The following is a 14,578-nucleotide window of genomic DNA, read 5'->3' as shown; positions in this document are numbered from 1 at the left end:
TCTAGAACGGAATTGAGTATTTGACTTGAATTGTTCTATCTTAATGTAAAAATGGACTAATTGTAAGTCAAGAAATTGATTATGATAGTTTGATGTTCTAGAGAACCATAAGATATTAACTTGGTTTTGCCATAAAAAAAAATAAACTTAAAAGAACAAACCATCTTTAACTAAAGACAAAAGAGATTTATATTTCTTATATCTATTATATATCTTACATGGACCAAAAAAATCATCATATTCTTACTTCACTTTAAACGATATTTCTACCTTGATTATCTCTGGTCCATATATATACGACAAACCTTTTATCAACTATATTACAATTGATTTGGTCTTCTTGCCGAGATAAACCTTTTCAATTGTCATTTTTGTTTCCTCAAAAGGTAAAAACCGATTATACACCCTTAACCTCACTATTCACAAACAGTCTGATCAAACTCCTTGCACATGAGCCTCAACTTGTTCATCACAGAGCCTCTAGGATACAGCTTTATCACTTGATTTACTGACACCATCCTTTCCATTATCTTCAACTTTATCCTTAGGTTCCACCTGCATCATGTAACACTTTCGAGCTTCAACCATTTCTATTCACTAGTTTATTGACAATTTGTAGACTTGATGGTAGACAGTAGTTTTTTCATGAACTCTCATATGATGCAGATTTAAATTCTTAACATGCATACTCAAATGACAGCATGCACTCCACTATCCAATTTATGTTCATCCTGATCCCTTTTCCTTGGAAGAACATTGCACATAAAACAGAACAGTCAAAAGAGAGTTTACAAACAATGTGTTGATCCCTTTTCTTTTTTCCCTTGAAAAGACAAAAGCTCATACTTAAAATTAACTAACATTATCAGTACTCTGATCAACCCCTTGTGTTGGCTCCTCAACTCGAACATCACCATGCTCCAAAGTCACAGCTTTATCATCTGATTCGTAGCCCTGTGAACCATCTTTTCCATCACCATCATTAACAGCATTATTCAAATTAGGCTCACCCTGCAATGTTGCAACTCCACACCAACCCAATTAAAAAGTCATGAATTTGAGAATTCTCTCATGTTGGTAAATAACATGACAGTGTGAAGTTAACAGAGAAGATACAAAAAGGAAAATTAATTAAACCCACAAATAATGCCATGTCATGATATAATTGTTTTGTTGCTCTCTCTCATTAGGACAAAACAAACAAAAAGGGATCCTAATTCAACAAAATCATATAATTGTTTCACTTTAGTTATCCTTATAACAAAGGTCTGCATTAAATCTCAACATAAGTTATCAAATCAACAGTAAAACACCTTAATAAGTACATCTAAGCTTTGTCAAAAAAAACACTCCAAATTCACCTCAAACTTCACAAAAACTCTATTCATAGAACATCATCAAAAACACCCCAAATTCATCTCAAATCTTGATTAAAACTCTATACGTTTAGTCCTAAATAAAACACCCCAAATTCACTACAAAATCTTGACTAAAACACTGATAGGTCTTGGGAGAACACAACATCAATGAAGAAAACACCTTCAAAACTGCTTCTATGTTTTGCCCTAAACAAAATCTTGACCAAACTATTACCTCTGCCTCAGCAGGCGTCATCATCTCCAGCCCAAGAGGCTTCCCTTTCATCACAATTGTAGGAAGCCGATCAGCATCCCAACCCAAAACCTTACACAGGGCCATACCAAAGCCCCTGTGCACCCTTCTCTTCAACGTCCTCAAAATCGACATGGAATGCTGAAGAAGCGCAAGACATTCCTTAAACCTCTTCCCTTGATTCTTCTTCCCAATTGCCCCACACACCAAGCAGCAAAACTCTCCACTTTCGAAACACCTCTGGTAGTAGCCTCTGAGTTCATCGTCCTCCAAGAACAATCCCACAAAGAACTCCTGAATCTCTTCCCATTCCCCATCGTCATCGTCATCACCATCATCATCACCGTCACCATCACCATCACCATCATCACCATCACCACGGTTAGAAAGAAACTCCTTCAGAGCTTTGCACGCTTTCTTCTGCATTTGCACTGCCGCAAGCCTCTCCTTTTCTTGCCGAGACACAGCAGAGGGAGGGGCAGGATCGATCTTTTGCTTGGCCCAACCGACGGATGGAACCGGGTCGTGTTGAACAGGACACGGCCATTCCAGGTCGGGTCGTGCGGAGTTCTCCCTATCACGACGCTTTTGCTTCTTCTTCTTCTTCTTCTTGAAGGAGGTGGATGGGACCCGGAGGGATGATATGGTGCGGCCAGGTGCAAGATAGTGACGACGGAGAACGTGGCACGTGTGTTGGGGTTGGGGAAGGTGAGTGGTGGTGGTGGTGGCGGTGGTGGTGGTTTGTGGAGGACCTTGGTGCCAGAGAGAGTGGAGGTAGATCACTTCGTCTCTTAGCCTCTCTACGTCGTAATAAGGATTCATCGTGTTCTTTTGGTTTGGAACTATTTGCGGATTCAGAATTTTTGAAAGAAAAATGTTGGTTGAACAATCGCTTATCTCATTGCTACAAGCTCCAGTGTGTCCAGGTGGAAGAAAACAAATATTAAATTATTGTTGTTGCGGGACCCACAATTTTTTTTGAAAAGGTTTAATATTTGGTTTAAATTTTCATTAGGGTTACGAAACTCTCCCTCTTTCAATTTCTTTTTCTTTTGGTGGCTGAACTCTCCCTCTTTCAATTTCTTCTTCATTTGGTCTCGTGGTTCACCAGTGCACCGTTCCCTCTTTGAATTTCTTCTTCGCAAAGGTCTCGTGGTTCTCCAGTGCACCGTTCCCTCTTGCAGTTTGTTGTTGTATTGGTTTCCTGTGTCGTGGTTCCATGGTCTTGTTCTTCATCGTCGTCGTCGGCCAGTGTTTGCTCGGTTGACGCCCTCCATCTCTTTTCACGGTGGTTAGGTGATAAAGGTAATATATTTTTTATTCAATGGATTATGAAGTGAAACATTGTTGTTGTGTGATTTTGATGATGTTGTGTGATTTTGATGTTGTTGTAGAGCCTATTTTGATTCAATTTTAGTTTGAGTTTCGTGTTGAAGGAAGTTTGAAGCTTTTCTTCCTTGAATGTTGAACTGTTGGTATTGTTGTTATTACTAGACACATTGATATAAAATTGATAATTTTTTTCACAGTGATTGATGTGATTCCACTAGCACAATTAGAATGATTCTTGACATTCTTAGGAATCATCTTGAGTTGGTTAAGAGATAAGCACTTTATCATAAAAATGGATCAAGGTTCTATGAACAAGAACTCACCAAAACTAGTGCCAAAACACAAACTCATATAGAAGATCCAATTATTGTCAAATTGAACCGAACAAAAAGGCACAAAAGCTAAGCAAACTGAATTTGAATGCTGGAAATTAAATTGAACCGAACAAAAAGCTGGAAAATGAAGAAGAAAGATGAAGAACAGCAAAGCATAATGAAAGAACCGAAGCAACACAAAATAAGCTGAAACTGTCGAACCAAAAATCAACAAGGAAACAAGCTAATACAAGGAAATAACAAAAGAAGAAAGGAAGGAGAAGAGAGTGCTCATGAAGATGGAAGAATGGTTGGATGATCACGCCACTAGAAGGATGGTTGCTCCTAGATGAGTGTGCTGCCACCACTTGAGGGCACCATGGATCCTTCAAGATGAGACTAGAGAAGAAGGCTCAAAAGCTCTCCAATGATCACTCAAAATTTGAGTATAGTTTCTTTTCTCTAAAATTCAAATCTGAAATTTACAAAGGAAGCACCTCTATTTATAGCCTAAGGTGCTGAAAATGCAAGCTAAACAATTTCAAATTTCCCCCCTAAAACAATCTAGAACCGGCGCCTATTTACAAGGCATGAGGAAGGTGTGACCTCTTCCTTCACTTTGGCACCTCCTATTCTACTCCTACACCTATCTACTAATACACCCCCCTTCCTAAAGCTCCTAACTAAAGCCTAAAAGATGCTATAACAAAAGAGGTTTCTAATGTTTCCCTCTAAGCACCTTCAACCAAAGAAATTACAAAAAGAGAAAATAAATGTCCCCTAGCTCCTAAAGCTTTGAACATGCTTCTTGTAAGCCTTTGAGGTGGGCTTTGACCTCCATGGGCGTCCTCCATTTGTGCCTCTACCTCTTCTTGATCTTGTTGATTGGCCTCCATGTCCTCTTGAGCTTGATCTCCATCATACTCCCCGAGTTGGAGAGAATTCGACCACGAATTCTGGAGACCTACAGAAAAAGGAGTTAGATCGCTGACATTAAAAGTATGACTACCTAAGAATGTATCAGGCATATCTAACTCATAAGCATTGTCATTAATCCTCTTGAGGATTTGGAAAGGTCCATCCCCTCGAGGCATTAGTTTGGACTTCCTTTGAGTAGGAAAGCGATCCTTCCTCAAGTGAAGCCAAACCCAATCGCCCTCATCAAACAACAATGCTTTTCTCCTCTTATTGGCAAGTTCAGCATACTTGCCAACCTTCTTCTCAATTCTCTTCTTGATGTCTTTATGCAAAGTTTAGCCTTTTCATCCCCATCTTTGCACAAGACATCTTCAAGAAGGGGAATAGGAAGAAGATAAAGAGGTGTTAGGGGATTAAACCCATAGACCACCTCAAAAGGAGAATGTGAGGTGGTAGAATTTACTACACGATTATATGCAAACTCAACATGGGGTAGTAAATTCTCCCACACTCTAGGATTCCCCGAAATAAAACATCTCAATAGTTGTCCCAAAGTTCTATTCACCACCTCGGTTTGACCATCAGTTTGTGGGTGGCAAGTGGTAGAAAATAAAAGCTTAGTCCCAAGCTTGCCCCACAAGGTCTTCCAAAAGTGACTCAAGAACTTGGGATCTCTATCGGACACTATAGACCTAGGAATCCCATGTAGGCGAACCACTTCTTGGAAGAAGAGGTTTGCAATGTGGCATGCATCATCCACTTTGTGGCAAGGAATAAAGTGAGCCATCTTTGAAAAACGATCCACTACCACAAAAATGGAGTCCTTTCCCTTTGATGTCTTGGGTAAGCCTAAGATGAAATCCATAGATATATCTACCCAAGGCATTGAAGGGATAGGAAGAGGAGTATATAGACCATGGGGATGCATTTTAGACTTAGCTTTGCGGCAAGCTATGCATTTATCACACAAACTATGAACATGTTTATGCATATGAGGCCAAAAGAAATGTTCATGCAACACATCCAAAGTTTTAGCAACCCCAAAATGTCCCATTAAACCCCCCTCATGAGCTTCTCTAACAAAAGATAATCTAATAGAGCATTGAGGAACACAAAGACGTTTTCCTTTAAAAAGAAAGCCATCTTGAATAAAAAAGTCTTTGTGTCCTCCCTTAAGACACTCTTGATAGATGAGAGAAAAATCAAGGTCATCATGATAAAGTTCCTTAATGTGATCAAAACCAAGATATTGAGAGGTTAAAAGATTTAGCAAAGTGTATCTTCTAGAAAGAGCATCCGCCACAATATTTTCTTTGCCTTGCTTGTGTTTGATCACATAAGGAAATTGCTCAATGAATTCCACCCACTTAGCATGCCTCTTGTTAAGTTTGTTTTGGCTTTTCAAATATTTAAGAGATTCATGATCACTATGTATCACAAACTCTTTGGGAAAAAGATAGTGTTGCCAAGTAAACAAAGCCCTAACAAGTGCATATAATTCCTTATCATAGGTGGAATAATTGAGATGACTTCCCTTCAATTTCTCACTAAAATAGGCTATGGGGTGGCCCTCTTGAAGGAGAACAGCCCCAATACCTATGCTTGAAGCATCACACTCAATCTCAAATGTCTTAGTGAAATTAGGAAGGGCCAAGATGGGAGCATTAGTCAATTTTTCTTTCAAAGTGTCAAAAGCATTTTGTTGTGCTTCTCCCCAATGAAAGACCACATCCTTTTTCACTATGTCATTGAGTGGTGCGGCAATGGTACCAAAGTTTGGGACAAATCTTCTATAGAAAGAAGCAAGTCCATGAAAACTTCGGACCTCATTTAAAGATTTCGGTGTAGGCCAATTTTGAATGGCCACCACCTTTGTTTTGTCCACATGGACCCCTTTACAACTCACAACAAACCCTAGGAATTCTATATGATCAAGAGCAAACATACATTTAGCAAGGTTAGCATACAAATGTTCCTTCCTAAGGGTTTCTAAAACTTGCCTAACATGCAATCTATGGTCATTCAAAGATAAGCTATAAATGAGAATGTCATCAAAGTAAACAACAACAAACTTACCAATGAAAGGTCTAAGAACATGATGCATGAGGCGCATGAAAGTACTTGGTGCATTAGTTAGACCAAAAGGCATAACTAACCACTCATATAAACCAAAGTTGGTCTTAAAAGCCGTCTTCCATTCATCACCCGGTTTGATACGGATTTGATTGTAGCCGCTTTTAAGATCAATCTTTGAAAAGATTTTTGAACCATGTAATTCATCCAACAAATCATCTAGTCCAGGGATGGGATGCCTATACTTAATGGTAATGTTATTGATGGCCCTACAATCCGAACACATTCGCCATGTGCCATCCTTTTTTGGCACTAAGATGATAGGCATAGCACAAGGACTCATGCTATCTTGCACCCACCCTTTCTCAATCAAAGCCTCAACTTGTTGGCGAATTTCCTTGGTTTCACTTGGATTGGTCGTATATGCTGGACGGTTTGGTAAAGAAGAGCCCGGTATCAAATCAATTTGGTGCTCAATCCCTCTCAAAGGTGGAAGTCCATTTGGAGGATCTTGAAACACATCTTGGAACTCTTCTACCAAATTTTCCACGCAATGAGGACTATCAACAAGTGATTCTACTCTAAGAGTTCTAGGGATGGCTAAGAAAAGAGGATGATGAGCCACTATTTCCCTTTCAATGTCACGCCTAGACACAAGGAGTGTAGGCTTAGAACTCTTATCTTTTTTTATCTTTTTTATCTTTTTCACTCTCCCTCTTTTTCTTCATGATAACTTGGTCCTCATGGACTTCTCTTGGAGAGAGAGATTTTAAAGTAACCTTGAGACCATGGAATTCAAAAGATAGTTTGTTGGTAAAGCCATCATGTAAAACTTTTCTATCAAATTGTCAAGGCCTTCCCAAAAGAACATAAGTGGCTTCCATGGGCACAACATCACATAATACCTCATCTTTGTATTTTCCAATGGAGAAATGGATGAGGACTTGTTTATTGACAATTATTTCTCCTACTTCACTAAGCCATTGTAATTTGTAGGGCTTTGTATGAGAGATAGTAGGCAATCCAAGCTTATCTACTACTCTTGTAATAGCCACATTTGCATAATTACCCCCATCCATTATCAAGGAACAAATGTTGTTTTGAATAAGACATCTTGTATGGAAAATATTTTCCCTTTGACTTTCATCAAAAGGTTGTGAAACTTGTCCAAGAAGTCTTCTCACAACTAACAAGTCCCCTTCAAGTGGACATTCGCTCTCTTCCTCACTAGATGCATGAGAATGCAATGAATGCTTAGGAGAATCCGAATCATGCTCACTAACTACAATGCCCTCATGCATGTACATACTTCGTTTGGAAGGACAATTTGCAGCTATATGACCATAACCCATACATTTAAAGCATTTAGTATTGGATGTTCTAGTGGGAGACTTAGGTCTAGAAGTAGATGGCTTAGTTTCCTTGGGTTTGAAAGAAGAATCTTTGGAAGGATGTTTAGAAAAGGAATTTTTGTTTCTCCAAGACTTGGAGTAGTATCCATCATTGGAAGCATTTTTGAAAGAGTTTTTCTTAGCAAGTTGGGCTTCCACCTTCATTGCAAGATGAACTAAAGAGCCCAATGATGAATACTCTTGTAACTCAACAATGTCTTGAATATCCTTCCTAAGACCACTCACAAACCTAGCAATCATAGCTTCCTCACTTTCTTCTAATTCAATTTTAAGCACAAGCGTCTCAAGCTCCTTATAATATTCATCCACATTTAGCGTGCCTTGTTGAAACCGTTGGAGTCTCAACATGAGGTCTTTCCTAAAATGTGGGGGCACAAACCTAGCGCGCATATGATCCTTTAAAGAGTTCCAAGAGTCCACGGGAGGACCCTTGTGATAGATAATGCCCTTTACAATTCCATGCCACCATTTCATGGCATAATCACTAAACTCTAGGGTGGCTAGCTTAAGCTTATGCTCATCTTGGATCTCATGGATTTCAAATATTTGTTCACACTTAGCCTCCCAATCTAAATATACATTAGGACCACTAGAGCCATTAAAACAAGGAAGCTTGACCGAAGGAAGCCTAGACTTTGCATCATGATAGAAGCCATTGCCGTAGTGAGTTCTTTCCCCTTGGTGATGATGTCTTTGTCCATGGACTTGGGGTGGAGTTCTCCTTCTCCTATGCTCATCTTCACGGCCAAAATCATTGGAAGAAGCTCTTGTTGAAGGTCTATGATGCTCATCATGAATTGAAGGAGATGGTCTAGCTTGTTGCACCTCCATCTTTTGCAATTTCTCCTCCAAGCGTCTAATGGTTCTTTGAGCTTCATGTAATTCACCAAGGATTGAAGCTTTGGAAGGAGAATTCTGCTTGTATGATGCATCACTTGAAAATCCAGCCATTTTGGAAATAAAAAACAGCAAACACACAAAAACAGCAAACAAGTTAAGAAACAAAAATTAGCAAAAACAGTGAGTGTTTGAAGCAAAAATGCCGAAGTGAATTGAGGCAGAAAAATAGGTCACTCTCAAAGAAATAATGTCCTTGCACCAATCTGATCTTAGGCCTTAGGATCCTCAAATGAAAGATGTCAAAGCAAGCACACCAATCTCAAAGGCAACCACCACAAAACCAATGAAACAATAAAGACAAACAAGAAAAGGTATAAGCAAGGAAAGGTAATTGCAAAAGGAAAACTATATGTAAGACAAACTCAAAGAGTAAAGAATGAAAGACAATCAAGAAAATAAAGAACTCAATGAGAAAGTAGGCACACAAGAGAAAACTTAAGGAAAAGCACTAGAGTAGATGAAGAAAACAAAAATTTAGCTACTGGAAATTTTATTTTATTTTTTTTAATGCAAACTGTGCTTGATATTCACTGATTTAACTGGAATGATGTAGAGCGAACTGGATTATGAAATTTAAACCACAGAAACTTCAAGATGTTAACTCAATAATGGCACTGGAATCAATTAAAAAAAGTAAGCCAATTAATTGAGATAAATTTTTTAAAATCGCTGCCAGATTACGGTATTCTTTTCGGCAGAATTGTACACTTTTTTTATTTTATTTATCATTTTTTGTGTACTTTTAATTTTTGAATGATTCTTTTTTCTACTATTTTCTAACACTTTGAATATCACAAATCCAGAATTTCAGAATTTTCCAGTGAGTAAATCAATTGCAATAAGGAAAAACAGTAAGCACTTTTTTTCAGAAACAGAGGAATCCTAATAGGAATAAAAAACAGAATTATGAACTAGCAAAGACATAATGGAAAATGATGTATTGGAACTTGTATAGGTCTAGAATACAAGTATGAACTCAATTCTAAAAAGAAAAATGCACAAAGGATCAATATCAATTCAGAAAAATATATGACAATAAAGCAAGAAACAATAAAAAACAATAAAAGTACTACTAGAAGTAATGACAATTATGGAATAACATGACTAAGACAAAACTTGACATGATTCAAAAAGGAAAATACTCAAACATATGATAGGCAAAAGAATTAAAACAGCAAGTAAACTCAAAATAAGCCTAAAACAGAAACTTAAATTGCAAGAAATTAAAAGAGCTCTTGAAAATAAAGTGCTACACAACTCAACAATTAAACAAGAACACACCTAAACTCATGATACCACATGATGTGATTCCACTAGCACAATTAGAATGATTCTTGACATTCTTAGGAATCATCTTGAGTTGGTTAAGAGCTAGGCACTTTTTCATAGAAATGGATCAAGGTTCTATGAACAAGAACTCACCAAAACTAGTGCCAAAACACAAACTCATATAGAAGATCCAATTATTGTCAAATTGAACCGAACAAAAAGGCACAAAAGCTAAGCAAACTGAATTTGAATGCTGGAAATTAAATTGAACCGAACAAAAAGCTGGAAAATGAAGAAGAAAGATGAAGAACAGCAAAGCATAATGAAAGAACCGAAGCAACACAAAATAAGCTGAAACTGCCGAACCAAAAATCAACAAGGAAACAAGCTAAGACAAGGAAATAACAAAAGAAGAAAGGAAGGAGAAGAGAGTGCTCATGAAGATGGAAGAATGGTTGGATGATCACGCCACTAGAAGGATGGTTGCTCCTAGATGAGTGTGCTGCCACCACTTGAGGACACCATGGATCCTTCAATATGAGACTAGAGAAGAAGGCTCAAAAGCTCTCCAATGATCACTCAAAATTTGAGTATAGTTTCTTTTCTCTAAAATTCAAATCTGAAATTTACAAAGGAAGCACCTCTATTTATAGCCTAAGGTGCTGAAAATGCAAGCTAAACAATTTCAAATTTCCCCCCTAAAACAATCTAGAATCGGCGCCTATTTACAAGGCATGAGGAAGGTGTGACCTCTTCCTTCACTTTGGCACCTCCTATTCTACTCCTACACCTATCTACTAATACACCCCCCTTCCTAAAGCTCCTAACTAAAGCCTAAAAGATGCTATAACAAAAGAGGTTTCTAATGTTTCCCTCTAAGCACCTTCAACCAAAGAAATTACAAAAAGAGAAAATAAATGTCCCCTAGCTCCTAAAGCTTTGAACATGCTTCTTGTAAGCCTTTGAGGTGGGCTTTGACCTCCATGGGTGTCCTCCATTTGTGCCTCTACCTCTTCTTGATCTTGTTGATTGACCTCCATGTCCTCTTTTGCTTGATCTCCATCAGTGACGAAGTTAGAGCATATAAATTGTATGGTATAATCGTTGAACAAACATGTTTGGTAATTGTTGGTTTAGGGTTTAGTAGGAATATGTGGTTGGGGTGGGCATGAAGTGGGCAGAAAGTGCGTTAGATAAGATTTTTAGAGTCCATAAGCTTATTGAGTGTGATTGTATAAGTTGGAAGACCATGAACATTTGGCATGTGCTCTATTTCCTGCATCTATTGCCTGTTAAGCTTTGAGGCTGTTGTTAGTATAGGATAATTGTTTGAAACACTTTGCAGGCACGGCCAATGTCCAATGTAAGAATATAATTCCAAAAGCCCAAATTAAAACAGCTTCGTACAACTACATTAATTGAAAATAGAACACGATAGGGTAACCTCATCATAAAAACTACACGCAAATTACTTATTACCCCAACTCTGTGTTGTGCACAAATATGTATTAGGTCTTTCATGCTGTTGACAACCTCCGAAATTTGTCAAGCATTGTAGCATGTAATATATTGGTTGAGAAAATACAAAGCATAGCAAATCAAAGGTTTTCTTTATAGTACTCAACATTTGACATACACTTTCAGGTAGAATTTAATACCATACCTGCAAACATCTCACATATGTTTCAGAAAAACCCAAGTCATTAAGCGATTGCAACTCCAAAATCTGTGGAAGCTAGCGCCATGCTGTCAATACCCTGATGCAAAATAAACATTACATTAAGCTTTGAAGCTTGAGTCCAGTGTCATTGTAATTGTTTGTTACCTAGATGTGACATAGACTGTTCTAAGCAACAAATACTTTTTAACCAATCACTGTTATAAAATGCTCAAAAACAAAGTGTGGTTGACAAAAGGGAATGAGAATCTGAATTTGTAATCTATATTTAAGAAATTACCATGAGATGATCTTAATTTTGTATAGCATGATTGTAAAAATATGAATGTGTGACTTTGCATATCTATATGTATAAAACATGTTATTTCTGTGAAGCAGGACAGCAGAATGCAACCAAACATGACTATGGGGTAAAATGTCATATTACAATAAGATCTTTTTGTTTCCAATTTTACGGTTAATGATTTCCAACAATACTTTTTTTCCTGTGATTTTGGCCCTGGTTATATATAGTTGGATATCCATTCAATAAACCTAATAAATATGAAGAAACATAGTTTGCACCATATCCTTTCTATTGAGCTGTTGTTATTCATCTATATACCGAAATCACAGTATCCAGCATGAGTGTAGGGCAGTGTCCAGTGATCACAAATTCACTCAATTTAGAGGTTTGTTGTATGTGGTGACCCTAGTAGGAATATGTGGTGACCACATTAGACTTCCTGCACAGTCCCTTTGCAAACTTATTCTGGAAATGTGAAGTGCATGTTGGTGTTGGTTTGGGTGGGCATGATGTTGGCAGAAAATGCGTTAGATCTTATTTTAGAGTCCATGAGTGTAAGGCAGTGTCGAATGATCACAAATTCACTCAACTTAGGGCATTGTTGTATGTGATGACCTTAGTAAGAATATGTGGTGACCACATTATAGTTCATGCACAGTCCCTGCGCAAACTTATTATGTAAATGTGAAGAGCATGTTAGTGTTGGTTGAGTTGGGCATGATGTGGGCAGAAAGTGTGTTATATCAGGTTTTGAGAGTCCATGAGTGTAGGGCAGTGTCCAGTGATCATAAATTCACTCAACTTAGAGGATTGCAGTATGTGGTGACCCCAGTACGAACATGTGGTGACCCGCATTAGACTTCTTGTACACACCCAGTGAAAACTTAATTCGTGGGAATCTGTTTTTAGGTGATGTTCTTTGCAACGGGGTTGTTCATGGTTGATCAACTTCAAAAGAATGGAAGGGTCTAACGTTTTTCATTTAACCCTTTTTTTGCTGTGAGTGGATTGTGGAATTTAAGTTTTTGTTTTCATATGTATACTTTCTATTAATAACACTACATTTTTTGTTGCATAAAGGATCGTGTTATTGAAGAAATGAAAACAACTTTGGAAAAGAAAGAGTGGGACACGAAGGATTACTGTTCGTTTGCAAAAGATTTGATTCCATTTGAATCACTATCATATTGCAATTTTGTAAGTTTGTATTATATAATTTTCTATAATGATTTTGGAGCATAATTTTTTATGTGTTTAATTAAGTTACATTATTCACTTTTAGGTATTCATCCCAACGGTGCACAATGATCATTGGTGGGTCTACGCGTTTAATTTTCATAGTAGGGAATTGCATGTCTTGGACCCCCTCGGCCATAGAAGGGGAAAATGCAACAAAATTGATAAAGCCATGGTAAAGAGTAAAAGATGATGTTTAGTAAAGAATGAAGCGATGAATTTGGTATTTGATTTCTGATTTCTTGTATTGTACGGTGCAGGCTGTGCAAGTTGACCATGTGTACAAAATTCTTGACAAGTTCAGTGGAGTGAATAGTCCCCCCATCAAAGTAGTCAATAAAAAATTTCCTATACAGCCAAACGGGTTAGTATTGAAATGAAAACTTTTGTTATTTTTATGCATATTCATATGTAAATATTTTTATGTGCTTTCTTGTATGTAGTTATGATTGTGGAGTATTGGTTTTGAAATATATTGAGCCGTGGAATGGTATGATTGACTATGACGGGAAGACGATGCATGAATACAACAACATATGTATTTGTTCCCTTCACTAGTAGAGTACAAGTTATAAGTTTTATTCTGCACTGAAAATTGATTTTCAAAATTAATTTCAGGACGAGCTTCAAGCATTCCGTCAGGAAATGATTTGTAATTGGGTCCTTGATGCACGTAATGCAAAACGAGAAAATTTGTTGAGGGAGTTCAACTTTCGTGGAACTTCAGAATGATGGTGGTTGAGAGTGCGTTGCATGTGAATCTGCATGTTCTGCAATTGTGTAGTTATTCATTACATGTTTTAGTGTATCCTAGGAGCATTCATAACTGTAGAAACATAATGGATTACATACACTTCCATTGAGTTGAACAATGTGTGAACTTTTTAATGCTAAGAATTGAAGACGAATATTGTTGTACCATATGATGCAACAAACCTTCTAATTACACTTAAAATTAGTTTCCATCATTTGTAATTATGATGACAAGTTTTTCCAGAAATGATTTTATTTGTATTCAAACCCAAAGGATCCATTAGCAGGTGTCACATACTGTGCAAGGTTAATTTAACGGTCGTTCGTGGTTAAGTATGACTTCGTTCTTAGTTCGTTGGACTCAATCAAAAAAAAGTTATAAATATTTACATTTGTCCATTTTGCTACACTAAAATAAGTTTAAAGTTAACAATATTAAGTTAAAGTTCAAAATTTGGCAACCTTTTTACCAAGTCTTTGGGTAAATCATAAACAACTACGATCAAAGCGAGGAAGACAAAATTTCATGATACTATGCTTAAGCAACATTCCATCCAAAAATTTTCGTGCAAGCTCAAATGGACCCCCCTTCAGCACTGGCCTATTTTCGCTCAATCCAAAAAAATTTCGTGTAAGCTAAAATGGACCCCTTCATCACTGAACTATTTTCGCTCAATCCAAAAAATTTCGTGCAAGCTAAAATGGACCCCTTTAGCACTGTCCTATTTTCGCTCAATCCAAATTATTTTTGCGCAAGCTAAAATGGACCCCTTAACCACTGCTCGTTTTCGCTCAA

General features: G+C 37.4%; 2 protein-coding genes across 2 annotated transcripts; one reads left to right on the top strand and one right to left on the bottom strand.

Moving 5' to 3' along the window:
• Positions 1–165: 165 nt before the first annotated feature.
• LOC137821318 (uncharacterized) lies at positions 166–2,523 on the bottom strand. The gene is made up of 3 exons (XM_068625842.1): positions 1,594–2,523; positions 862–1,011; positions 166–555 (listed from the first exon to the last, which is right to left on the bottom strand). The coding sequence occupies exons 1-3, from the start codon at positions 2,431–2,433 to the stop codon at positions 481–483; spliced, it is 1,065 nt and encodes a 354-aa protein (XP_068481943.1). The 5' UTR covers positions 2,434–2,523; the 3' UTR covers positions 166–480.
• LOC137821332 (uncharacterized) lies at positions 2,484–14,049 on the top strand. The gene is made up of 5 exons (XM_068625882.1): positions 2,484–2,916; positions 12,874–12,990; positions 13,076–13,204; positions 13,290–13,393; positions 13,648–14,049. The coding sequence occupies exons 2-5, from the start codon at positions 12,892–12,894 to the stop codon at positions 13,676–13,678; spliced, it is 363 nt and encodes a 120-aa protein (XP_068481983.1). The 5' UTR covers positions 2,484–2,916; positions 12,874–12,891; the 3' UTR covers positions 13,679–14,049.
• The last annotated feature ends 529 nt before the right edge of the window (positions 14,050–14,578 follow it).

Source organism: Phaseolus vulgaris, chromosome 11 (genome assembly GCF_000499845.2).
Source record: "Phaseolus vulgaris cultivar G19833 chromosome 11, P. vulgaris v2.0, whole genome shotgun sequence".
In the NCBI taxonomy this organism is placed as follows: domain Eukaryota; kingdom Viridiplantae; phylum Streptophyta; class Magnoliopsida; order Fabales; family Fabaceae; genus Phaseolus; species Phaseolus vulgaris.
Note: the sequence above shows the minus strand (reverse complement) of the source record. Positions and strands in the feature narration are given on the sequence as shown.

What these genes read in the sequence shown, in the direction of transcription:
- LOC137821318 (XM_068625842.1), bottom strand. Translation starts at nt 2,433, where the DNA reads ATGAATCCTTATTACGACGTAGAGAGGCTAAGAGACGAAGTGATCTAC. An exon ending in TGACGCCTGCTGAGGCAGAG is followed by an intron (nt 1,012 to 1,593) that starts GTAATAGTTTGG and finishes GCAACATTGCAG; the next exon opens with GGTGAGCCTAATTTGAATAA. An exon ending in TTGATCAGAGTACTGATAAT is followed by an intron (nt 556 to 861) that starts GTTAGTTAATTT and finishes TACATGATGCAG; the next exon opens with GTGGAACCTAAGGATAAAGT.
- LOC137821332 (XM_068625882.1), top strand. Translation starts at nt 12,892, where the DNA reads ATGAAAACAACTTTGGAAAAGAAAGAGTGGGACACGAAGGATTACTGT. An exon ending in CACTATCATATTGCAATTTT is followed by an intron (nt 12,991 to 13,075) that starts GTAAGTTTGTAT and finishes ATTCACTTTTAG; the next exon opens with GTATTCATCCCAACGGTGCA. An exon ending in ACAAAATTGATAAAGCCATG is followed by an intron (nt 13,205 to 13,289) that starts GTAAAGAGTAAA and finishes TGTACGGTGCAG; the next exon opens with GCTGTGCAAGTTGACCATGT.